This window comes from Protomyctophum bolini (genome assembly GCF_963924005.1).
Source record: "Protomyctophum bolini genome assembly, chromosome: 12".
In the NCBI taxonomy this organism is placed as follows: Eukaryota; Metazoa; Chordata; class Actinopteri; order Myctophiformes; family Myctophidae; genus Protomyctophum; species Protomyctophum bolini.
In genome coordinates, this window is record NC_137873.1 from 9,370,339 (window position 1) to 9,397,669 (window position 27,331).

Sequence of the window (27,331 nt, forward strand, 5' to 3'; positions counted from 1 at the left end):
CACAAATGAGTTGCACTTTGATTGAATGACACCCTTTGCAGTTCAAATATGCAGATGGATTGGGAGATGGAGCTTTGAGGTGCACATGTGTACAACCTATTGCTCCGATTGTGTCAGGAAAGCCAGCCATGTTAAAAAAGTTCTGTTTTATTTCTCGCTGTTGTGAGGTGTTGTGAGCTTGTAGATCTGCTGAGGAGTGGCGAGGACAGGAGGTGATCGAGGTTAGGAGAGGAGATTAACCCTGGAACACAAAAATAAATTAAGAGTAGAGACAAATAATTAAGGCTGCCCAACAAACTGCTTTACTTCTGGAGTTCTGGGGAGCCCCTAAAAAAAATAATTAACATGGATTCACACCACACAGGCCGTATCGGAGATGTGTTATGCTGCACTCGAGTCGGGGTGTAGTAAATCAGATCCCTTGTACCAAACCTTATAAATAACCGATCTACAAGCTTACAAAGCATTGCAAAACGTTGAGCTTGTAGATCTTTTGCAGTATGTAGAATGGGAACATGGGGGTTCAAGCAGCACTATATGGCTCTATGGATGGCTATCCCATGCAGTGTCAGAAATCCGTTGGCTGGATGGATGAGGACACCTGGTGGATGAACCCAGGCCATTTAATGTGTTACCGTATACTGCATGTCACAAAAGGATGCTCGATTTCTGACAGGCTACTATGAGACTAAAACACTTTGATACAACACCTCTCTCACGAACATTCACACAGTTTGTTCATGACTGTGGTCATTGAATGTCATTTCTAATCCTAACATACTTAATCCACTTTATCCAGAACCTTAGACTGTGGAGTCATCCAGTATCGGATAACTCCTTACAGTATCCTAAATACTCCTTATCAATAGTAAATATGATGTAAGGAGGAAAGGTTGGCACCTTTCTGGTGGAAAAGTTTATCTACGCCATCATCCACACCATACCATAAAAAAAGAAAAAGAAAAGCAAACAAAGACAGCCACAGTATCGCATGCCTCAAGCCCATTCACATGTCCCCCATTAAAAAAAATAAAAAGAAACTGCTGAATCAGTGCAATCAAAGATCCCAGATATCAGCCAACACTAGGTCAGACTGCAGTTTAGTCAAATAATTGTCATATGTTGAAGAACAAAGGCGAGCCGAGTGCTGCCGAGATTCAGAGCAACCCCAGTCCTGGTGATGAGGTGCTCACCAAGTTAAAACCAGTTTCTAGTGAATCGGGAGAGGCTTCAAGCACACTCTTGAGCAAGAACATTTAAAAAGCCTTTAATATTTTTGACAGGGCTATCACATATTAAAACAGACAGGACACAACTACTTTCAACCTGGTGTTCCTACTAAAACATTTACAATACACCAAGAGCAGAATCACCAAAGTAGTCATTAAATATCACTGGGTGGGCTTGGTGAAATTGACCCAGTAGGCGCTTTCTCTCCTTGGCCGAGATTTTAGGGTCCAGGTGGATGTTCTTCAACAAATCGCACAGATGCTGGTTTGTGTTGCTCCTGGTAATGTCAGGATAGATGCTGCTAGGGTCCTGCTGGCAGAATGTAGAGCCTAGGAGATAAAAAATAAAACAATTAGATTTATGCACAAAGATTATGCTCAGCAGTGCCAGTGGTGGCTGGTCAGTAGAGGGTGCTAAGGCACCACCCTACCTCTCTCAAAAAACCCCAATATATACCATCCAAATCATCAATTTAATTTGACCAATGACCAATGAACATTTTGCACCCCTGAGTAGCAAACCTAATGTTTGTCTATGATATTAGAGACGCTGAGATGGTCTAGTCAGGGACATTCAATGTGAATGGGAGCAATGGTAAACTGCAACCTATGGTGACTGTAAGCATTCTATGTGGCTCCCCAGGCCATTATGTTTTACATTTATCCATTAAGTTTTACTTAATTACAAATAATTTCTTGAAAATGATTTACCCGTTGCATCTGGTTGAGTCCCATTCGATATTCTGTCCAAAATATCGCTGACCTTCTTGTGTAGAGCCCCAGGTATCTAAAGGCACAGAAATAAGTGGCAGTGGCTTAGGGGTAGAGTAGCCAGCAGAGGAGCTAGATGGAAACCGTATAATATAAATGCACCATTTAGAACAAACGATTCAGTGAAGACAATGCTGACTGATAGCAGGTGAAACAGTGTAATCCATTTATATCCATCAGCACGTCCGCCTAGAACTTCAGTCAGGACAACTCAAGAATGGATGGAATATATTATTTATTGAATATAAAATGAGCAATATATTTATTATGGTTTGGCGATGAATTGGATCTGCTTTTTAGGTACTCGGACCAAGCGCATCAGTCCCAACCATAGGGACTCCGAATCCCTCGTACCTAAACAGCAGATCCAAAACGACAGGTGGTAGCTGGGGTGGAGGAGGGTGAGAGGCAAAAATGTAGGCAGACAGCAGCGCAGCATTATCAGTGTGCAGCAGCAAACAAGCAAGCAGATTGAGCAGTTCAAACTTCCAGTTTAAATAGCCGGTATGAAGATGGAATGAGTGTGTGATTGGATGTGAATGTGATGCTGAGGTGCCCCAATTAAGGGCCGGCTGCAACTGCACTGAGGTTTCCTGACTGAACTATCTCTGCGCATGTCTGTCACAGGCGCGATGCTCATATCTCTTAACAATTAATGGACGGATGGATAGCCATTCAACTTTATGTGCTCAGAAAACCCTGAGAGGTTGACCCCTCATTTTGGTCACCCCATGAGCTTTCCTCCAAGTAAAAGGAGGGCAAAGGGCATTTTGAGTTTTTTATGCGAAGCAGCAGACTGTAGCACTGCACCCTAGACAAAAATAGTTTGTTGGATATTTGAGCTCACAAATATGTGTCCATAAATTCAAGTCTCTTAATAATCAGCTCCAAGCCTCTTGTAATTTTAGAAGAGAGCCTAGTAGCCTTCTGCTGCTGTATATTCTACAGCATATTAGTCAAAATGTCTGCTATATTTATTTAAGTTCATAGTCTACAGTACGCTACCTTGAAGATTTCCTTTCTGTTGTCAATCATGAAGAGCACCATCAGTTGATCCCTTTCCATGGAGAGCTTCTTGCTGTGGAGAAAAGCCCTGCTGAAGGATCTCACCAATGCCTGTCTGTTCTCCATCTAAAAGTACAACAGCACACAGCTAGTGTTACACCAAAACATAAAAACCAAAACATTACAATTCTCAACAAGTCAGGCCAAATATGGCACTGCTTTGGAAGTTAGCCTATAAGAAAAGTACTACTCTTTGCGATAATATTTCAAGCTGAAAATGGGGTTAAATACAGTCCTCCTGTGCCACGCTGCAGTACCTTGGGTGACTGATCCATTAAGAAAGAGTGAGTGAGTGAGTGATTGAGTGAGTGTGTCCAACCTCTTTGTCCAGTTTTATCGCCCCAGGGTTAGCTGCAAGAGCCAGGAAAGTCAGAAGCTTGTGCAGCTCCTCTCTACAGCTAGGAGGCAGCAGCTTCAGACAGAGCTGCAGGGCCTCAAGTGCCTTGTCCAGCTTTGCATTCACTAGGGAGAGAGAAACCAGCATAAAGGGTACCTAGAATGGATATGTCATTTGGCAGGAAAACACCCACGATACACCTCAGATGGTTGCATTTGGCAGGAAAACACCCATGATACACCTCAGATGGCTTATACAGTAGAATGATGATTAAACTCAGGTTAAGACTGGACGTGGAGTTACAAACGGCAATTGCACTTTGGCGTGCATGTTATGGGTGCGTCATCCTACTGTACCAACCCTTCCAGTCTAATGTCCACTTTATTGTAAAGATTAAAAGGAAGAAAAGGGGTAAACATTGGCAACATTTGGTTGTGTATGAGAAAGAAGGGTCCTTCAAGTTTAACAGGGCTTTGTTGTCGAGCATTCGTTTTGCTATAAATAAATATTCACTAGAAACATAAGACATTCCCATCACTTTAGAATCCAGTAGGGGTAGGCCTGCCCTACAATAGATAAAGAAAATCATTATGTGAAGGGTCTGATTTTTCACTTCTCACCCAGCAGGTCAATGATGGCGGTGTAGACGTCACTCATGTGATTGGGCAGCAGGGCAGGCCTGTCTGTGTGGCTGTAGTGATTGACCAAGGCCTCATAAATCAGCAGCTTACTCTGGCCCATGGGATCCAGACAGAACCCAACCAGGCCTGGGGTAGACACAAACCTTACTGTGTTGAAATTAACATAGTTCTTCTCTGAACGATTTATAAATACAATCTAAAGATATGCACGTTAAATAGTGTTACTCTGAATTATACAGTAAAAAGGGACAATCTTATTACTCACTGAGCATGCATGCAACCCAAATTGTAGCCTCTAATCTATTCACCTTTTATGAAGGATGAAGGAAAACACTGCCTTTCATATATCAATCTTTTGTAAACAAGCTGTCAGGTGTATTTGTCAAAATTGAAATGCGCGCACGCACGCGTGTGTAAAGTGAGGGGCGCTCTTATCATACATCACATTCCGTGCTCTGCTCAGCCAATCAAATCAGCACATTCTGTGCTACAAAACAACAACACATAAGCTGTCAGGTGAACACAGATAAACTCTTGACGAGCAGCTCTGCTTGTCCAAGCACTCTGCTAGGCCAAAAGAGCTCTGAACAGCACCTTCTAAAAGTGGCTGCTATGTGGTCACCTTTTGGTCAACCTGCATAGTGTTTAATGTAAAAAGGCACTGCACAATCAAAGATCAACTTCAGACAGTGTTTTTTACCCTAAACCGTGGTATGCTGCATTATTCTTTTGTCAGGCAGAAACTTGCAACTCTAACGCGTTGGCCTTGGCCATTTACAATGTTGGTGTACACGCCCAGAATAGGGGCTGGACACTTGGTTGAAAATGGCTCATTCTGTCGTTTTATGCATTTGAAAAACAATGAAAAAGAGCTAGTGACTAATGACTACATTTGAACATAGGTTATGTTTTCCACTCACTGACAAGAAACGATTTGGACAGAATATAAATTGTCTAGGTGAAGACACTTGCTTTCATTTGCATTGCGACTACCTGCCGTAGTGTAGCCAGGACTGTGACGGTCATGATCATGAGCGGAGCATCTGGGCAGCTCCCTGCTGAGCTCCACCACTGGCTGATCAGGGAGGCTGTCCAGACAGTCCAGCGCTGCACAGAACCACTCATCCTCCCTGAGGAAGACAAGAAATAACACATTTCTTAGTAGAAGACAAAAAGGTGATGTGAAACCCCCAGTAGGCTACTGTATTCCAATTATAAAGCTTATAAATGTTCAGTAAAAAAAAGAAAGAAAGCTGTGCCCGTTAAAACACAAGTAGGCCGCTATAGTAGCTTTTTTCTTTGATAGCTATAATTTTCCTCAACAGTTTGGCTTTTCCCAGAATGTATCAAAATGACAAACGTCAGCACTAACCGCTTGATCCGCAAGTTGCACCTTAACCAAAATGAGAAAATATCTATCCGTGACAATATACTGACAGGCGAAAGCATGGCAACAAGGGCGATCAAAAGAGTAAATCAAAGGACAAGATTCTTGGGCAGAATTCACCTTCCACAGCACTGCTACTCAAGTGTGGAATGCCCTGCCCCCTTCCCTCAAAAGGACCATTCAGTGACCTCCAAACTCCACACTTGGAAAAAGAATCACCTGCACAGAATTTCTTGACAGAAAGTAGCTCATAACATGTCTACGGTGGATTATTATGAAACAAACGTTTTGCAGATTGAAAGATGATAATTCAAGCTTTCCCTACAGCTGCAATGTTGATGAGTTTAACGTAGTTTAATACAAGCAGATCGCAGATGCAATTTGGATGAATGGGGAGTCAATGGAGGGTATTGCAACTCTAGATTCATCCCATTATAAAAAAGATCTAGAGTTGCAAATTGCAGCTAGACTGTACCTTGTGCGGTTTGCAATTATATATTGTCTAATAAAATATTCAATCAATCAAAAGGTTCTCAAACTCACATGCCAAGGACCCCCAAAAAAACATATCCTCTGGCTTTAGTAATAACAGCTGATTTAACGGTTACGTACTCTGAGTCTCTAAGCGCCTTGAGGACCCGTCTGTCCAGGTGACTGCTGCTGCTGTAGACGAGGTCTGGTTTGTCATGAGCCCGCTGACGACATGGAGAAGGTGAGGGGTTCTGGTTGCTCTGAAGCAATCCATCCAGCATGGGGAGTTCTACCACTGTTAACAGCCTGACCATGGTCTGTTCCTGCCACAGTTCATCCACAACTGCAATGGAAGAAGACAGAGATGGGAGGAGTATTACAGTTAACCACCTATACTTCAGCTGACCAGGGTCTATACTTGGTGTGTGTGTGTGTGTGTGTCCACCAATATAAGCCTATAGATTTGAAATTTTCACCATATTCCCCCATTTATGACATGCCCAGGCCAGAACATGTCTGGGTTACGGACAGTCCTAACGGATAGTTCTCTACTTCCAGTTAGTACTGAAAGTACTGACACAAGAGGGGTAGCTTCTACACTGCATCCCAGTGTGTGTCAGGGCAAAAATACTGTAGTAGGGTGCCCGCAAGCAACCTTAATGCATGTTCGGACTAACGGGACTTCGGATCTATGGGCAGTTCCCACATTTAGAACAAAGTCCATAGCCTACTGTGGATATTTTTCCTTTTGGGTGGTCTTGTCTGAGACCATCTTATGGCCAATAGCGTTTAGTTGTGATGAAATGGCTGACTTACATGATTGCGGTAATGCAGAGTTGGAACTAGAAGTTGGATGTTCATGCCTAAACAACATAAAGAAAGATAATTGAAAGCTCATATTGCAGTAGTTGTTTTTGAGGGGCGCTAGCCCCTCCTATGCCCAGCTTTACGGGTTTGTTTGAACACAAACATTGGCTTGTGATTGGCTGATCACTATGTATATTATATATGGTGCTAAAACTACAAATGCCAAGTAAAAACTAAAAGATCAAAATTGATATACGAGCCTTTCTGCATACCCGTCTGTAGGAGCACAGCACAGTAAGTTGAGGATTCCATGGCAGAGCTCGCCTGTCTCCAACTCACCCGTTGGGGGCATTTCTGTGTCCAGGAACCTGTTAAATATTTCACAGCATATTCAGATTGCAGTGTTATAAAACCCATTGTGTGTGTGTGTGTGTGTGTGTGTGTGTGTGTGTGTGAGAGACTAACCTGTAGAGAGCATTTTTGCTGTCCTGAAACACATCCTGCTTCTTGTCTTTCCCAAACATTTTGGTGTCCACTGCTTCAAACACATTGCAGTTCAACAATGCCTGACAGATGTACACAATCTTGTCCCGTTGGATATCAACACCTGCAGTTGTGAAGAAAGTGATGGTGGTGGGAGGGGTACCATTAATCAATTTAGGCATCCTTTAGCAGACACTCTTTGGAGCGACATACAACAAATGCAGAGAGACCGTTTTAGCACCTCAGTAAATTAGGATCATAAACCAAGAATCAGTCTAAACAATATAACATCTGAAAAAACAAATCTGTACATTGCAACTATTGGATGCCAGGTAAACAAATTAACCTTGCATCTAAATTACATTTGAACCTTTTTCAATCAACAGTATTGTGGCATCATATAATTCATTAATTTGAATCACCTTCAACCTGAGCACATTATAGGTATAGGCACCTTTTCAAAAATGGCTGATCTACAAGCTCACGGTGCATCAGAGTGCAATTTCCAGCTATTTTTTTTACTATTCATCATACAACAATATATAGGGATCAAGTGGTTAATCTATCAGAGGACATTGTTGAAAGATTTATGGTGTAGCAGTACAATGGTTCTCAATGCAGCGTCCAGACTACTACAGTTCCAAATGGACCCTTGCGGGTTCCATCCATTTGTACATTCAAGAGTTAAATGAACACTCAAGACTTGACGGGCAGGAAAAATCTGGGTCGGGAAGTGATTGGTCATCACTCACCCAACACCGCTCAAGTGCCCTTGAGCAAGGCACTGAACCCCTAACTGCTCCAGTGTAGCTGCTTAGCGGCAAACAGTATAAGACTGAGGTTTTACTGGTCAGCTCCAAGGTTTTAATTTGTGTTTCTATGTGCAGGGCGTTAGTGAAAATGAGCACTTGTGCTCAGCTACTACCCTCGGTAAAAATAAAAATAAATATCAAGAGGGGTTCTTAATTCATAATAAACTGGGGGTCCTGCATTTTCACAAAGCTGATAATTTCTCAGTGAGAATCACTGTAGTAGGCCTAGAAAATACCTTCGAAGCCACTAGCATGGGAGAGATGATCCATTACCACATCTATAGCATCAGAGCCTACAAAACAGCTACTGTGCGACTTGAGATGGATGCGTCGATCCTTAACCTTCACTGAGGCTTTGAGATGGGAGATGAGCCCCCTCCATAAGATGGTCGAGTGGTTTGCCTTAGTTACCACTCTGTGACCTAAACGAGAAGAGAATATGAACAGTCAACACTCAATTCAATTCAATTCAAAGGGCTTTATTGGCATGAGAAAACATACGTTTATATTGCCAAAGCACACTCAACAGTACATGTAGCCCCTTTCGAAACCCTCGGTTAAGCTTTTCTGAAGTTTGGACGTCACTAGCCCTACAAGCAGAACCCAATGCTACTGAAGTTTCTGACATTTTTGAGACCCAGATAGCATGGGGTCCTATTCCACCTCCACCCTGCCACCGGGTACGCACACATAAATAAACGTAAATACCTTCGGATACGTCCTTCTGCGCTCTTTGAGGGCTTTTGTTCGTTTGAGGGCTTCTGAATGTACCTATAAATACCGCTGCGAATATCTCCTGTGGCGCGGAAGCCAGGAGAATTTGCAGCGGTATGTTATACTACAACTACTTATAGTTGACACATTCAGAATAACTCAAACGAAAAGAAGCCGTCAAACTATGCAGACATGACGTATCCGACGATATTTATGTCCGCGTTCTATCATTTCAATATGAAAACATAGATACGCACAGGGACCCTACGTAAAGTGACATCCAAATTTCAGAAAAGCTTTACGGAGGGTTCCGAGAGGGGCTAGGACGTCACTTACTCTAGGGTCCCTGGTCGGTCATTCCACTCTCCATGGGATGCAGATTTACATACTCTTTCACGGAGAGAGGTGGCGCCGCTTGAGTGTTTGGGACTTTGTGAGATGTTTCAAAGATGCATAACGTGGCTATAGGAGATAACGGAAACGTGGGTGAAACTGCATTAACCGCCGATGCCTTTAAGTATTTTTAATCTTTTTTTTAAGTTCTCTCTCTTCCTCACCTCCTTATTGACTTCCCCTTGTACCGTCTCCCGCACCAGGGCAGGGTGGTCGGTGCGAGGCAGTAACGTAGGGACACGCAGGAAGCCAGTCTCCGCTTGTGAGGCGGTACAATGGGAAGTCAATAAGGAAGTGAGGAAGAGAGAATTTCAGAGAAGCCAAAACTTTTTTTTTAAAAGATGAAAAATACTTATAACGGCATTGGCGGTTAATGCAGTTTCACTCACGTTTCCGTTGTCTCCTATAGCCGCGTTATGCATCTTTGAAACATCTCACAAACACTCAAGCAGCGCACTGCTCTCCGTGATCTGCATCCTACGGAGGGCTTAATAACCGATCAGGGACCCTAGGGTAAGCAACGTTCAAACTTCAGAAAATCTTAACCAAGGGTCCTGAAAGGGGCAGCCGCTACAGTAGATGCAAAAGCAAGCGCTGGGTACACAAAGAAAGGCTGAATAGACCGATAATTCTAATGAAAATGTGAGGCAAGTCAGGCAACAGCCGCAACAATCACAGTGGTTCAACTCAAACCAGTCAAACGCCACCTCCAAAGGCCTATTATGACACTAGTTTAAGCTTTAAACTCTCGCTCACATGTAAGTGAATTACCCTGGGAGTGCAGAGTCCAGGGTCCAACAAACAACTTCTCTTCAAGGAGTTTCAATGCAGCGACTCTCTCCTTGACTGAAGACATTTTTCACCAAGCTGACGTAAAAGGTAATCAGTGGTCCAGTGGACTCCACACACCTTTTATACAGGTAATCAATCAATTATCAGTCAGTTCACTACATTGAACCACTAGATGGCAGCACATACACGCCACATCATTACTTTGGTCTGCACAATCCCACATTGAGATTGAGATGCCAAAAGTAGCCGATCTACAAGCTCTCATAATGAGTGAACTAATGACGATAAGGAGGACATGCTGTGAGCTTGTAGATCTGCAATTTCCATGATCATCTAATCTACAGTAACAAGGCTGACAGCTGTTGTCTTGTTGTGACTTGTGGTCAACCGTAGATAATATAGAAGTGATATATAAAATAATTAAGGCCAATAAACTGTCCCCGATTCCACAAAAGTCCCATTACACCACTGTCGATTATGGGCGACCATACCGGATACCTATATGAAGTTTTGTGATGTCAGAACAGGCCAGCTCCATATGGAGATATAGGGGTGATCAGGTCCAGAGCCCGGGCAGAGGCTTTTGTGCTGGTTCTGGACAACCGGCTATCCGACAGACTCGACACCGGGCACCAACTGTGTTGGGTCGACACCGGCACTGCACTCCCTGTGGTGGTGTGGAACGCAAGTGTGTCGAATTTGAAGTTGGGAGGCAGAGCAGCTATAGGGGCGATGATTGACAGATAAAATGCCATCTGCTGGCTAAAATAAGGCATTTGTCCATCTGAAGAAGCTTTAAGAACCTAAGGGAAAAACACCTGGCATGGAGTGGATTTTCCCACCTAATACAACTTTGTTTGAAGGACCACGAAACAAAGACTTTAATTGTTTAAATTATACTCTTATGGATATAGTTAACTTTGCATGCAGTCTACAGTACATCAAGCAGTAGATCAGGAAACGATATTCTTATTTTTTTGGTATTTTCTAGCATTGGCTTCATATTTTGCATTACACCAACAGTTACCCCTATGTGTTGTTCAAGATTCAGAGCACTTTCCCACCGCCTTCCATTCACTGACACACACAGGCAGGGACATCAAAAGGGCAGTCACAAGACAATGGTCAATATTATGTATGTCAATCTGCCATTAACTATGTCATTTGAGGGCGATGGTCAATTTCCTTTGCATGCAAATGTAGCTCCTGGCACAAATTCTATAGGTCGTTAATGGTACCCCAACTTTCAAACCCTGACTTTATCATGATCCACTAATTACTTAATTGACACTTTTTATTATTTTATTTGGATGACCCTAAGATCATAAAAAACCTTGAACGATTACTATTGCAATTTCTTTTGTTCAAACCTTAGATTGACTGGCCTAAAGTGTGAAGTCGATTTGGATGGTTCTCCAAAATAAAAAGCAGATACGCACAAGCAAATGTAGACTGACAGAGATTAGTTTGTTCTGAAAGAGTTTAAATAAAAATAATATAAATTATAACAAATCATTTTAACCTGGAGTCAAATCATTTCTGGAGGAACGGCAATACGATTTATTTATTCTCTCAACTCTTCTAATTACAATGGTTCAGAATCAGAATCAGTTTTATTGTCACAAAGAAAGAAAGAAAATGTAGGCAGGGAGTAGGAAAGCAAGGACAAAATCAGAAAAAGATGTGTCCAATAAGGTCTGTTATTTGGTCCAGAGATTCCTTCCGATTTACACAGTATGCAAGGTAGATAGTTATAGACATAACAGTGAAATCCTGATCAAAATAGACATTCTTGAATATGGGACTCCCTTAACCCTCTCAGTGGCATTGTAGTTACCGTATATTAGTGTCCTCCCTGAGATTGGGAGGTCCTGGGGTGAGTGTTCTTGTATTCCTGGATTCCACGTTGAAAAAAAGAAAAAAACGATTTACAGGAAAGACAGGTTTCTACTTTTGCTTTCCTCTACATCCTCTCCTTCCTCTGTCCCGATTCACTAAGCTTGTTTACGCCGACATGTTAGTAAACTAAACGGATGTGTAATTCCTCTCAGCAAAAATTAACTTGCAATACACAAAGCAGTGTGTAAGTCCCTGAAATGTGTAGATGACAAGTGTATGTCATGATGAATCCGGACATCTCCCAGCGCTCCACGGGGTCTGCTGCTCCTCCTCCACCACCACCAGTTGATAACCTCTGCGTCTGCTCTCTTGCCTGCCACTGCTGCCCACCCAGGAGCTGGTGTGCGCAGTGGGCCTACAGCGGCCGCATCTGCACCTCAACGGGTGGAGGTGGTTTCAGGTGGTGGTGCGGGATTGCAATTGCAAGATGGAGATGTCAAGGGCTCTCAGTAAATGTTTTTTAATAAATAATAATTCTTACTTCAAAAAACGAGCGATTAGCTGCTGGCGCAGTGCCAGTGCTGGCTTGTTGTCCTCAGCTTCAATAGGTGGGTCCGGTGGCATGTCTATTGGTGGGGGCATTGCTGCTGGAAGGGGTGCCCCATGGCGATTCGCGATGTTATGTAGAACACAGCAGGCCATGGTTATCTTACCTACCTGTAATTGTAGATGGGAGCAAATTAATAGACTGCACAAAACATGTACCGTTATAGCATAGGCATACAGTCTTCAGGTCTTGGTCCAATAATGTGGAGGTTATACTATACATTTCATACCTTATCGGCATTATAAAGGAGCTTTCCTCCTTCCTTGTCCGTGTCCAGGCACAGCCAGCGGCCATTCAGCACCCCGATAGTGCGCTCCACAATTGCGAGGGTGCGGACATGGCTGTCATTATAGGCCTGCTCCTGTTGGGTCTGGGGCGTGTGCAGGGGTGTCATCAGCCAGGTACTTAAGGCATAGCCTTTATCACCTATAGAGATAGGCTAATAGTTAGCCATACAATCCTGTGAATTGAATTTCCATGTAGCCAAGTGAGGGGGGGAAAAAGCACAAAATAAGCTTTGAAAGGCAAAACACTTACCAATGAGCCATGCACATCCAGCACCGTCAGCCTCCTGTGCAAGACACATGTCCACACTGCTCTTTTGTAGGATGAACGAGTTGTGTCTGGCACCCCCCCAGCGGGTATCGGCATTAATTATGTTCATGTCGGCATCACAAATGAGTTGCACTTTGATTGAATGACACCCTTTGCAGTTCAAATATGCAGATGGATTGGGAGATGGAGCTTTGAGGTGCACATGTGTACAACCTATTGCTCCGATTGTGTCAGGAAAGCCAGCCATGTTAAAAAAGTTCTGTTTTATTTCTCGCTGTTGTGAGGTGTTGTGAGCTTGTAGATCTGCTGAGGAGTGGCGAGGACAGGAGGTGATCGAGGTTAGGAGAGGAGATTAACCCTGGAACACAAAAATAAATTAAGAGTAGAGACAAATAATTAAGGCTGCCCAACAAACTGCTTTACTTCTGGAGTTCTGGGGAGCCCCTAAAAAAAATAATTAACATGGATTCACACCACACAGGCCGTATCGGAGATGTGTTATGCTGCACTCGAGTCGGGGTGTAGTAAATCAGATCCCTTGTACCAAACCTTATAAATAACCGATCTACAAGCCCACAAAGCATTGCAAAACGTTGAGCTTGTAGATCTTTTGCAGTATGTAGAATGGGAACATGGGGGTTCAAGCAGCACTATATGGCTCTATGGATGGCTATCCCATGCAGTGTCAGAAATCCGTTGGCTGGATGGATGAGGACACCTGGTGGATGAACCCAGGCCATTTAATGTGTTACCGTATACTGCATGTCACAAAAGGATGCTCGATTTCTGACAGGCTACTATGAGACTAAAACACTTTGATACAACACCTCTCTCACGAACATTCACACAGTTTGTTCATGACTGTGGTCATTGAATGTCATTTCTAATCCTAACATACTTAATCCACTTTATCCAGAACCTTAGACTGTGGAGTCATCCAGTATCGGATAACTCCTTACAGTATCCTAAATACTCCTTATCAATAGTAAATATGATGTAAGGAGGAAAGGTTGGCACCTTTCTGGTGGAAAAGTTTATCTACGCCATCATCCACACCATACCATAAAAAAAGAAAAAGAAAAGCAAACAAAGACAGCCACAGTATCGCATGCCTCAAGCCCATTCACATGTCCCCCATTAAAAAAAAGAAAAAGAAACTGCTGAATCAGTGCAATCAAATGGCCCCAGATATCAGCCAACACTAGGTCAGACTGCAGTTTAGTCAAATAATTGTCATATGTTGAAGAACAAAGGCGAGCCGAGTGCTGCCGAGATTCAGAGCAACCCCAGTCCTGGTGATGAGGTGCTCACCAAGTTAAAACCAGTTTCTAGTGAATCGGGAGAGGCTTCAAGCACACTCTTGAGCAAGAACATTTAAAAAGCCTTTAATATTTTTGACAGGGCTATCACATATTAAAACAGACAGGACACAACTACTTTCAACCTGGTGTTCCTACTAAAACATTTACAATACACCAAGAGCAGAATCACTAAAGTAGTCATTAAATATCACTGGGTGGGCTTGGTGAAATTGACCCAGTAGGCGCTTTCTCTCCTTGGCCGAGATTTTAGGGTCCAGGTGGATGTTCTTCAACAAATCGCACAGATGCTGGTTTGTGTTGCTCCTGGTAGTGTCAGGATAGATGCTGCTAGGGTCCTGCTGGCAGAATGTAGAGCCTAGGAGATAAAAAATAAAACAATTAGATTTATGCACAAAGATTATGCTCAGCAGTGCCAGTGGTGGCTGGTCAGTAGAGGGTGCTAAGGCACCACCCTACCTCTCTCAAAAAACCCCAATATATACCATCCAAATCATCAATTTAATTTGACCAATGACCAATAACCATTTTGCACCCCTGAGTAGCAAACCTAATGTTTGTCTATGATATTAGAGACGCTGAGATGGTCTAGTCAGGGACATTCAATGTGAATGGGAGCAATGGTAAACTGCAACCTATGGTGACTGTAAGCATTCTATGTGGCTCCCCAGGCCATTATGTTTTACATTTATCCATTAAGTTTGCCATTACAAATAATTTCTTGAAAATGATTTACCCGTTACATCTGGTTGAGTCCCATTCGAGATTCTGTCCAAAATATCGCTGACCTTCTTGTGTAGAGCCCCAGGTATCTAAAGGCACAGAAATAAGTGGCAGTGGCTTAGGGGTAGAGTAGCCAGCAGAGGAGCTAGATGGAAACCGTATATATAAATGCACCATTTAGAACAAACGATTCAGTGAAGACAATGCTGATTGATAGTAGGTGAAACAGTGTAATCCATTTATATCCATCAGCACGTCCGCCTAGAACTTCAGTCAGGACAACTCAAGAATGGATGGAATATATTATTTATTGAATATAAAATGAGCAATATATTTATTATGGTTTGGCGATGAATTGGATCAGTTTTTTAGGTACTCGGATCAAGTCCCACCAAAATGTAGGCAGACAGAAGCGCAGCATTATCAGTGTGCAGCAGCAAACAAGCAAGCAGATTGAGCAGTTCAAACAGCAGTTTGCAGTTTAAATAGCCGGTATGAAGATGGAATGAGTGTGTGATTGGATGTGAATGTGATGCTGAGGTGCCACAATTAAGGGCCGGCAGCAACTGCACTGAGGTTTCCTGACTGAACTATCTCTGCGCATGTCTGTCACAGGCGCGATGCTCATATCTCTTAATTAATGGACGGATGGATAGCCATTCAACTTTATGTGCTCAGAAAACCCTGAGAGGTTGACCCCTCATTTTGGTCACCCCATGAGCTTTCCTCCAAGTAAAAGGAGGGCAAAGGGCATTTTGAGTTTTTTCTGCGAAGCAGCAGACTGTAGCACTGCACCCTAGACAAAAATAGTTTGTTGGCTATTATGAGCTCACAAATATGTGTCCGTAAATTCAAGTCTCTTAATAATCAGCTCCAAGCCTCTCGTTTAGAAGAGAGCCTAGTAGCCTTCTGCTACTGTATATTCTACAGCATATTAGTCAAAATGTCTGCTATATTTATTTAAGTTCATAGTCTACATTACGCTATACCTTGAAGATTTCCTTTCTGTTGTCAATCATGAAGAGCACCATCAGTTGATCCCTTTCCATGGAGAGCTTCTTGCTGTGGAGAAAAGCCCTGCTGAAGGATCTCACCAATGCCTGTCTGTTCTCCATCTAAAAGTACAACAGCACACAGCTAGTGTTAAACCAAAACATAAAAACCAAAACATTACAATTCTCAACAAGTCAGGCCAAATATGGCACTGCTTTGGAAGTTAGCCTATAAGAAAAGTACTACTCTTTGCGATAATATTTCAAGCTGAAAATGTGGTTAAATACAGTCCTCCTGTGCCACGCTGCAGTACCTTGGGTGACTGATCCTTTAAGAAAGAGTGAGTGAGTGAGTGAGTGAGTGAGTGAGTGAGTGAGTGAGAGTGTGTGCGTGTCTCCAACCTCTTTGTCCAGTTTTATCGCCCCAGGGTTAGCTGCAAGAGCCAGGAAAGTCAGAAGCTTGTGCAGCTCCTCTCTACAGCTAGGAGGCAGCAGCTTCAGACAGAGCTGCAGGGCCTCAAGTGCCTTGTCCAGCTTTGCATTCACTAGGGAGAGAGAAACCAGCGTAAAGGGTACCTAGAATGGATATGTCATTTGGCAGGAAAACACCCACGATACACCTCAGATGGTTGCATTTGGCAGGAAAACACCCATGATACACCTCAGATGGTTGCATTTGGCAGGAAAACACCCATGATACACCTCAGATGGCTTATACAGTAGAATGATGATTAAACTCAGGTTAAGACTGGACGTGGAGTTACAAACTGCAATTGCACTTTGGCGTGCATGTTATGGGTGTGTCATCCTATTGTACCAACCCTTCCAGTCTAATGTCCACTTTATTGTAAAGATTAAAAGGAAGAAAAGGGGTACATTGGCAACATTTGGTTGTGTATGAGAAAGTGTATGAGAAAGAAGGGTCCTTCAAGTTTAACAGGGCTTTGTTGTCGAGCATTAGTTTTGCTATAAATAAATATACTTAGTTTGCATCAAGTTTAATTTGAACTAATAGTTACAGATTCACTAGAAACATAAGACATTCCCATCACTTTAGAATCCAGTAGGGGTAGGCCTGCCCTACAATAGATAAAGAAAATCTTTATGTGAAGGGTCTGATTTTTCACTTCTCACCCAGCAGGTCAATGATGGCGGTGTAGACGTCACTCATGTGATTGGGCAGCAGGGCAGGCCTGTCTGTGTGGCTGTAGTGATTGACCAAGGCCTCATAAATCAGCAGCTTACTCTGGCCCATGGGATCCAGACAGAACCCAACCAGGCCTGGGGTAGACACAAACCTTACTGTGTTGAAATTAACATAGTTCTTCTCTGAACGATTTATAAATACAATCTAAAGATATGCACGTTAAATAGTTTTACTCTGAATTACACAGTAAAAAGGGACAATCTTATTACTCACTGAGCATGCATGCAACCCAAATTGTAGCCTCTAATCTATTCACCTTTTATGAAGGATGAAGGAAAACACTGCCTTTCATATATCAATCTTTTGTAAACAAGCTGTCAGGTGTATTTGTCAAAATTGAAATGCGCGCACGCACGCGTGTGTAAAGTGAGGGGCGCTCTTATCATACATCACATTCCGTGCTCTGCTCAGCCAATCAAATCAGCACATTCTGTGCTACAAAACAACAACACATAAGCTGTCAGGTGAACACAGATAAACTCTTGACGAGCAGCTCTGCTTGTCCAAGCACTCTGCTAGGCCAAAAGAGCTCTGAACAGCACCTTCTAAAAGTGGCTGCTATGTGGTCACCTTTTGGTCAACCTGCATAGTGTTTAATGTAAAAAGGCACTGCACAATCAAAGATCAACTTCAGACAGTGTTTTTTACCCTAAACCGTGGTATGCTGCATTATTCTTTTGTCAGGCAGAAACTTGCAACTCTAACGCGTTGGCCTTGGCCATTTACAATGTTGGTGTACACGCCCAGAATAGGGGCTGGACACTTGGTTGAAAATGGCTCATTCTGTCGTTTTATGCATTTGAAAAACAATGAAAAAGAGCTAGTGACTAATGACTACATTTGAACATAGGTTATGTTTTCCACTCACTGACAAGAAACGATTTGGACAGAATATAAATTGTCTAGGTGAAGACACTTGCTTTCATTTGCATTGCGACTACCTGCCGTAGTGTAGCCAGGACTGTGACGGTCATGATCATGAGCGGAGCATCTGGGCAGCTCCCTGCTGAGCTCCACCACTGGCTGATCAGGGAGGCTGTCCAGACAGTCCAGCGCTGCACAGAACCACTCATCCTCCCTGAGGAAGACAAGAAATAACACATTTCTTAGTAGAAGACAAAAAGGTGATGTGAAACCCCCAGTAGGCTACTGTATTCCAATTATAAAGCTTATAAATGTTCAGTAAAAAAAAGAAAGAAAGCTGTGCCCGTTAAAACACAAGTAGGCCGCTATAGTAGCTTTTTTCTTTGATAGCTATAATTTTCCTCAACAGTTTGGCTTTTCCCAGAATGTATCAAAATGACAAACGTCAGCACTAACCGCTTGATCCGCAAGTTGCACCTTAACCAAAATGAGAAAATATCTATCCGTGACAATATACTGACAGGCGAAAGCATGGCAACAAGGGCGATCAAAAGAGTAAATCAAAGGACAAGATTCTTGGGCAGAATTCACCTTCCACAGCACTGCTACTCAAGTGTGGAATGCCCTGCCCCCTTCCCTCAAAAGGACCATTCAGTGACCTCCAAACTCCACACTTGGAAAAAGAATCACCTGCACAGAATTTCTTGACAGAAAGTAGCTCATAACATGTCTACGGTGGATTATTATGAAACAAACGTTTTGCAGATTGAAAGATGATAATTCAAGCTTTCCCTACAGCTGCAATGTTGATGAGTTTAACGTAGTTTAATACAAGCAGATCGCAGATGCAATTTGGATGAATGGGGAGTCAATGGAGGGTATTGCAACTCTAGATTCATCCCATTATAAAAAAGATCTAGAGTTGCAAATTGCAGCTAGACTGTACCTTGTGCGGTTTGCAATTATATATTGTCTAATAAAATATTCAATCAATCAAAAGGTTCCCAAACTCACATGCCAAGGACCCCCAAAAAAACATATCCTCTGGCTTTAGTAATAACAGCTGATTTAACGGTTACGTACTCTGAGTCTCTAAGCGCCTTGAGGACCCGTCTGTCCAGGTGACTGCTGCTGCTGTAGACGAGGTCTGGTTTGTCATGAGCCCGCTGACGACATGGAGAAGGTGAGGGGTTCTGGTTGCTCTGAAGCAATCCATCCAGCATGGGGAGTTCTACCACTGTTAACAGCCTGACCATGGTCTGTTCCTGCCACAGTTCATCCACAACTGCAATGGAAGAAGACAGAGATGGGAGGAGTATTACAGTTAACCACCTATACTTCAGCTGACCAGGGTCTATACTTGGTGTGTGTGTGTGTGTGTGTGTGTGTGTGTGTGTGTGTGTGTGTGTGTGTGTGTGTCCACCAATATAAGCCTATAGATTTGAAATTTTCACCATATTCCCCCCATTTATGACATGCCCAGGCCAGAACATGTCTGGGTTACGGACAGTCCTAACGGATAGTTCTCTACTTCCAGTTAGTACTGAAAGTACTGACACAAGAGGGGTAGCTTCTACACTGCATCCCAGTGTGTGTCAGGGCAAAAATACTGTAGTAGGGTGCCCGCAAGCAACCTTAATGCATGTTCGGACTAACGGGACTTCGGATCTATGGGCAGTTCCCACATTTAGAACAAAGTCCATAGCCTACTGTGGATATTTTTCCTTTTGGGTGGTCTTGTGTGAGACCATCTTATGGCCAATAGCGTTTAGTTGTGATGAAATGGCTGACTTACATGATTGCGGTAATGCAGAGTTGGAACTAGAAGTTGGATGTTCATGCCTAAACAACATAAAGAAAGATAATTGAAAGCTCATATTGCAGTAGTTGTTTTTGAGGGGCGCTAGCCCCTCCTATGCCCAGCTTTACGGGTTTGTTTGAACACAAACATTGGCTTGTGATTGGCTGATCACTATGTATATTATATATGGTGCTAAAACTACAAATGCCAAGTAAAAACTAAAAGATCAAAATTGATATACGAGCCTTTCTGCATACCCGTCTGTAGGAGCACAGCACAGTAAGTTGAGGATTCCATGGCAGAGCTCGCCTGTCTCCAACTCACCCGTTGGGGGCATTTCTGTGTCCAGGAACCTGTTAAATATTTCACAGCATATTCAGATTGCAGTGTTATAAAACCCATTGTGTGTGTGTGTGTGTGTGTGTGTGTGTGTGTGTGTGTGTGTGTGTGTGTGTGTGAGAGACTAACCTGTAGAGAGCATTTTTGCTGTCCTGAAACACATCCTGCTTCTTGTCTTTCCCAAACATTTTGGTGTCCACTGCTTCAAACACATTGCAGTTCAACAATGCCTGACAGATGTACACAATCTTGTCCCGTTGGATATCAACACCTGCAGTTGTGAAGAAAGTGATGGTGGTGGGAGGGGTACCATTAATCAATTTAGGCATCCTTTAGCAGACACTCTTTGGAGCGACATACAACAAATGCAGAGAGACCGTTTTAGCACCTCAGTAAATTAGGATTTAGGATCATAAACCAAGAATCAGTCTAAACAATATAACATCTGAAAAAACAAATCTGTACATTGCAACTATTGGATGCCAGGTAAACAAATTAACCTTGCATCTAAATTACATTTTAACCTTTTTCAATCAACAGTATTGTGGCATCATATAATTCATTAATTTGAATCACCTTCAACCTGAGCACATTATAGGTATAGGCACCTTTTCAAAAATGGCTGATCTACAAGCTCACGGTGCATCAGAGTGCAATTTCCAGCTATTTTTTTTTACTATTCATCATACAACAATATATAGGGATCAAGTGGTTAATCTATCAGAGGACATTGTTGAAAGATTTATGGTGTAGTAGTACAATGGTTCTCAATGCAGCGTCCAGACTACTACAGTTCCAAATGGACCCTTGCGGGTTCCATCCATTTGTACATTCAAGAGTTAAATGAACACTCAAGACTTGACGGGCAGGAAAAATCTGGGTCGGGAAGTGATTGGTCATCACTCACCCAACACCGCTCAAGTGCCCTTGAGCAAGGCACTGAACCCCTAACTGCTCCAGTGTAGCTGCTTAGCGGCAAACAGTATAAGACTGAGGTTTTACTGGTCAGCTCCAAGGTTTTAATTTGTGTTTCTATGTGCAGGGCGTTAGTGAAAATGAGCACTTGTGCTCAGCTACTACCCTCGGTAAAAATAAAAATAAATATCAAGAGGGGTTCTTAATTCATAATAAACTGGGGGTCCTGCATTTTCACAAAGCTGATAAATTCTCAGTGAGAATCACTGTAGTAGGCCTAGAAAATACCTTCGAAGCCACTAGCATGGGAGAGATGATCCATTACCACATCTATAGCATCAGAGCCTACAAAACAGCTACTGTGCGACTTGAGATGGATGCGTCGATCCTTAACCTTCACTGAGGCTTTGAGATGGGAGATGAGCCCCCTCCATAAGATGGTCGAGTGGTTTGCCTTAGTTACCACTCTGTGACCTAAACGAGAAGAGAATATGAACAGTCAACACTCAACAGTACATGATGTAGCCCCTTTCGAAACCCTCGGTTAAGCTTTTCTGAAGTTTGGACGTCACTAGCCCTACAAGCAGAACCCAATGCTACTGAAGTTTCTGACATTTTTGAGACCCAGATAGCATGGGGTCCTATTCCACCTCCACCCTGCCACCGGGTACGCACACATAAATAAACGTAAATACCTTCGGATACGTCCTTCTGCGCTCTTTGAGGGCTTTTGTTCGTTTGAGGGCTTCTGCATGAATGTGTGAACTATAAGTACCTATAAATACCGCTGCGAATATCTCCTGTGGCGCGGAAGCCAGGAGAATTTGCAGCGGTATGTTATACTATAACTACTTATAGTTGACACATTCAGAATAACTCAAACGAAAAGAAGCCGTCAAACTATGCAGACATGACGTATCCGACGATATTTATGTCCGCGTTCTATCATTTCAATATGAAAACATAGATACGCACAGGGACCCTACGTAAAGTGACATCCAAATTTCAGAAAAGCTTTACGGAGGGTTCCGAGAGGGGCTAGGACGTCACTTACTCTAGGGTCCCTGGTCGGTCATTCCACTCTCCATGGGATGCAGATTTACATACTCTCTTTCACGGAGAGAGGCGGCGCCGCTTGAGTGTTTGTGACTTTGTGAGATGTTTCAAAGATGCATAACGTGGCTATAGGAGATAACGGAAACGTGGGTGAAACTGCATTAACCGCTGATGCCTTTAAGTATTTTTAATCTTTTTTTGAAGTTTTCTCTCTTCCTCAACTCCTTATTGACTTCCCCTTGTACCGTCTCCCGCACCAGGGCAGGGTGGTCGGTGCGAGGCAGTAACGTAGGGACACGCAGGAAGCCAGTCTCCGCTTGTGAGGCGGTACAATGGGAAGTCAATAAGGAAGTGAGGAAGAGAGAATTTCAGAGAAGCCAAAACTTAGAAAAAAAAAAAAGATTAAAAATACTTATAACGGCATTGGCGGTTAATGCAGTTTCACTCACGTTTCCGTTGTCTCCTATAGCCGCGTTATGCATCTTTGAAACATCTCACAAACACTCAAGCAGCGCGCTGCTCTCCGTGAACGGAGGGTATGTACATCTGCATCCTACGGAGGGCTTAATAACCGATCAGGGACCCTAGGGTAAGCAACGTTCAAACTTCAGAAAATCTTAACCAAGGGTCCTGAAAGGGGCAGCCGCTACAGTAGATGCAAAAGCAAGCGCTGGGTAGTGGGTACACAAAGAAAGGCTGAATAGACCGATAATTCTAATGAAAATGTGAGGCAAGTCAGGCAACAGCCGCAACAATCACAGTGGTTCAACTCAAACCAGTCAAACGCCACCTCCAAAGGCCTATTATGACACTAGTTTAAGCTTTAAACTCTCGCTCACATGTAAGTGAATTACCCTGGGAGTGCAGAGTCCAGGGTCCAACAAACAACTTCTCTTCAAGGAGTTTCAATGCAGCGACTCTCTCCTTGACTGAAGCCATTTTTCACCAAGCTGACGTAAAAGGCAATCAGCGGTCCAGTGGACTCCACACACCTTTTATACAGGTAATCAATCAATTACTCAGACAGTCAGTTCACTACATTCAACCACTAGATGGCAGCACATACACGCCACATCATTACTTTGGTCTGCACAATCCCACATTGAGATTGAGATGCCAAAAGTAGCCGATCTACAAGCTCTCATGAGTGAACTAATGACGATAAGGAGGACATGCTGTGAGCTTGTAGATCTGCAATTTCCATGATCATCTAATCTACAGTAACAAGGCTGACAGCTGTTGTCTTGTTGTGACTTGTGGTCAACCGTAGATAATATAGAAGTGATATATAAAATAATTAAGGCCAATAAACTGTCCCCGATTCCACAAAAGTCCCATTCCACCACTGTCGATTATGGGCGACCATACCGGATACCTATATGAAGTTTTGTGATGTCAGGACAGGCCAGCTCCATATGGAGATATAGGGGTGATCAGGTCCAGAGCCCGGGCAGAGGCTTTTGTGCTGGTTCTGGACAACCGGCTATCCGACAGACTCGACACCGGGCACCAACTGTGTTGGGTCGACACCGGCACTGCACTCCCTGTGGTGGTGTGGAACGCAAGTGTGTCGAATTTGAAGTTGGGGGGGCAGAGCAGCTATAGGGGCGATGATTGACAGATAAAATGCCATCTGCTGGCTAAAATAAGGCATTTGTCCATCTGAAGAAGCTTTAAGAACCTAAGGGAAAAACACCTGGCATGGAGTGGATTTTCCCACCTAATACAACTTTGTTTGAAGGACCACGAAACAAAGACTTTAATTGTTTAAATTATACTCTTATGGATATAGTTAACTTTGCATGCAGTCTACAGTACATCAAGCAGTAGATCAGGAAACGATATTCTTCTTTTTTTGGTATTTTCTAGCATTGGCTTCATATTTTGCATTATACCGCCACCTTCTGTTTCGCTTGAAGCACTTGAAACCTGTCCCACAAGCATGTTTAATATGAAATAATAATTAAAAATAATCTAATTCTTACACCAACAGTTACCCCTATGTGTTGTTCAAGATTCAGAGCACTTTCCCACCGCCTTCCATTCACTGACACACACAGGCAGGGACATCAAAAGGACAAGACAATGGTCAATATTATGTATGTCAATCTGCCTTTAACTATGTCATTTGAGGGCGATGGACGTCAATTTCCTTTGCATGCAAATGTAGCTCCTGGCACAAATTCTATAGGTCGTTAAATGGTACCCCAACTTTCAAACCCTGACTTTATCATGATCCACTAATTACTTCATTGACAAATTTTTATTATTTTATTTGGATGATCCTAAGATCATAAAAAACCTTGAACGATTACTATTGCAATTTCTTTTGGTTCAAACCTTAGATTGACTGGCCTAAAGGGTGAAGTCGATTTGGATGGTTCTCCATAATAAAAAGCAGATACGCACAAGCAAATGTAGACTGACAGAGATTAGTTTGTTCTGAAAGAGTTTAAATAAAAATAATATAAATTATAACAAATCATTTAAACCTGGAGTCAAATCATTTCTGGAGGAACGGCAATACGATTTATTTATTCTCTCAACTCTTCTAATTACAATGGTTCAGTATCAGAATCAGTTTTATTGTCACAAAGAAAGAAAGAAAATGTAGGCAGGGAGTAGGAAAGCAAGGACAAAATCAGAAAAAGATGTGTCCAATAAGGTCTGTTATTTGGTCCAGAAATTCCTTCCGATTTACACAGTATGCAAGGTAGATAGTTATAGACATAACAGTGAAATCCTGATCAAAATAGACATTCTTGAATATGGGACTCCCTTAACCCTCTCAGTGGCATTGTAGTTACCGTATATTAGTGTCCTCCCTGAGATTGGGAGGTCCTGGGGTGAGTGTTCTTGTATTCCTGGATTCCACGTTGAAAAAAAGAAAAAAAGGATTTACAGGAAAGACAGGTTTCTACTTTTGCTTTCCTCTACATCCTCTCCTTCCTCTGTCCCGATTCACTAAGCTTGTTTACGCCGACATGTTAATAAACTAAACGGATGTGTAATTCCTCTCAGCAAAAACTAACTTGCAATACACAAAGCAGTGTGTAAGTCCCTGAAATGTGTAGATGACAAGTGTATGTCATGATGAATCCGGACATCTCCCAGCGCTCCACGGGGTCTGCTGCTCCTCCTCCACCACCACCAGTTGATAACCTCTGCGTCTGCTCTCTTGCCTGCCACTGCTGCCCACCCAGGAGCTGGTGTGCGCAGTGGGCCTACAGCGGCCGCATCTGCACCTCAACGGGTGGAGGTGGTTTCAGGTGGTGGTGCGGGATTGCAATTGCAAGATGGAGATGTCAAGGGCTCTCAGTAAATGTTTTTTAATAAATAATAATTCTTACTTCAAAAAACGAGCGATTAGCTGCTGGCGCAGTGCCAGTGCTGGCTTGTTGTCCTCAGCTTCAATAGGTGGGTCCGGTGGCATGTCTATTGGTGGGGGCATTGCTGCTGGAAGGGGTGCCCCATGGCGATTCGCGATGTTATGTAGAACACAGCAGGCCATGGTTATCTTACCTACCTGTAATTGTAGATGGGAGCAAATTAATAGACTGCACAAAACATGTACCGTTATAGCATAGGCATACAGTCTTCAGGTCTTGGTCCAATAATGTGGAGGTTATACTATACATTTCATACCTTATCGGCATTATAAAGGAGCTTTCCTCCTTCCTTGTCCGTGTCCAGGCACAGCCAGCGGCCATTCAGCACCCCGATAGTGCGCTCCACAATTGCGAGGGTGCGGACATGGCTGTCATTATAGGCCTGCTCCTGTTGGGTCTGGGGCGTGTGCAGGGGTGTCATCAGCCAGGTACTTAAGGCATAGCCTTTATCACCTATAGAGATAGGCTAATAGTTAGCCATACAATCCTGTGAATTGAATTTCCATGTAGCCAAGTGAGGGGGGGAAAAAGCACAAAATAAGCTTTGAAAGGCAAAACACTTACCAATGAGCCATGCACATCCAGCACCGTCAGCCTCCTGTGCAAGACACATGTCCACACTGCTCTTTTGTAGGATGAACGAGTTGTGTCTGGCACCCCCCCAGCGGGTATCGGCATTAATTATGTTCATGTCGGCATCACAAATGAGTTGCACTTTGATTGAATGACACCCTTTGCAGTTCAAATATGCAGATGGATTGGGAGATGGAGCTTTGAGGTGCACATGTGTACAACCTATTGCTCCGATTGTGTCAGGAAAGCCAGCCATGTTAAAAAAGTTCTGTTTTATTTCTCGCTGTTGTGAGGTGTTGTGAGCTTGTAGATCTGCTGAGGAGTGGCGAGGACAGGAGGTGATCGAGGTTAGGAGAGGAGATTAACCCTGGAACACAAAAATAAATTAAGAGTAGAGACAAATAATTAAGGCTGCCCAACAAACTGCTTTACTTCTGGAGTTCTGGGGAGCCCCTAAAAAAAATAATTAACATGGATTCACACCACACAGGCCGTATCGGAGATGTGTTATGCTGCACTCGAGTCGGGGTGTAGTAAATCAGATCCCTTGTACCAAACCTTATAAATAACCGATCTACAAGCCCACAAAGCATTGCAAAACGTTGAGCTTGTAGATCTTTTGCAGTATGTAGAATGGGAACATGGGGGTTCAAGCAGCACTATATGGCTCTATGGATGGCTATCCCATGCAGGGTCAGAAATCCGTTGGCTGGATGGATGAGGACACCTGGTGGATGAACCCAGGCCATTTAATGTGTTACCGTATACTGCATGTCACAAAAGGATGCTCGATTTCTGACAGGCTACTATGAGACTAAAACACTTTGATACAACACCTCTCTCACGAACATTCACACAGTTTGTTCATGACTGTGGTCATTGAATGTCATTTCTAATCCTAACATACTTAATCCACTTTATCCAGAACCTTAGACTGTGGAGTCATCCAGTATCGGATAACTCCTTACAGTATCCTAAATACTCCTTATCAATAGTAAATATGATGTAAGGAGGAAAGGTTGGCACCTTTCTGGTGGAAAAGTTTATCTACGCCATCATCCACACCATACCATAAAAAAAGAAAAAGAAAAGCAAACAAAGACAGCCACAGTATCGCATGCCTCAAGCCCATTCACATGTCCCCCATTAAAAAAAAGAAAAAGAAACTGCTGAATCAGTGCAATCAAATGGCCCCAGATATCAGCCAACACTAGGTCAGACTGCAGTTTAGTCAAATAATTGTCATATGT

The 27,331-nt window shown here is 43.0% G+C and overlaps 2 protein-coding genes across 2 annotated transcripts; both read right to left on the bottom strand.

Annotated features, from left to right (window-relative positions):
- Positions 1-235: 235 nt before the first annotated feature.
- LOC308326039 (DEP domain-containing protein 7-like) lies at positions 236-12,383 on the bottom strand (the record flags this gene model as incomplete). Its single annotated transcript, XM_080778850.1, has 14 exons — positions 236-241; positions 1,396-1,559; positions 1,941-2,016; positions 3,006-3,131; positions 3,385-3,527; positions 4,023-4,169; positions 5,037-5,173; positions 6,043-6,244; positions 6,718-6,764; positions 6,981-7,076; positions 7,174-7,274; positions 9,275-9,369; positions 12,038-12,171; positions 12,283-12,383. 14 exons carry the CDS (start codon positions 12,381-12,383, stop codon positions 236-238), a joined length of 1,575 nt encoding a protein of 524 aa, XP_080634976.1.
- Positions 12,384-13,255: 872 nt separating this feature from the next.
- Positions 13,256-25,570, bottom strand: LOC308326040 (DEP domain-containing protein 7-like; the record flags this gene model as incomplete). Its single annotated transcript, XM_080778851.1, has 13 exons — positions 13,256-13,261; positions 14,417-14,580; positions 14,959-15,034; positions 15,935-16,060; positions 16,340-16,482; positions 17,072-17,218; positions 18,086-18,222; positions 19,092-19,293; positions 19,804-19,850; positions 20,067-20,162; positions 20,278-20,419; positions 25,225-25,358; positions 25,470-25,570. 13 exons carry the CDS (start codon positions 25,568-25,570, stop codon positions 13,256-13,258), a joined length of 1,521 nt encoding a protein of 506 aa, XP_080634977.1.
- Between the last annotated feature and the right edge of the window lie 1,761 nt (positions 25,571-27,331).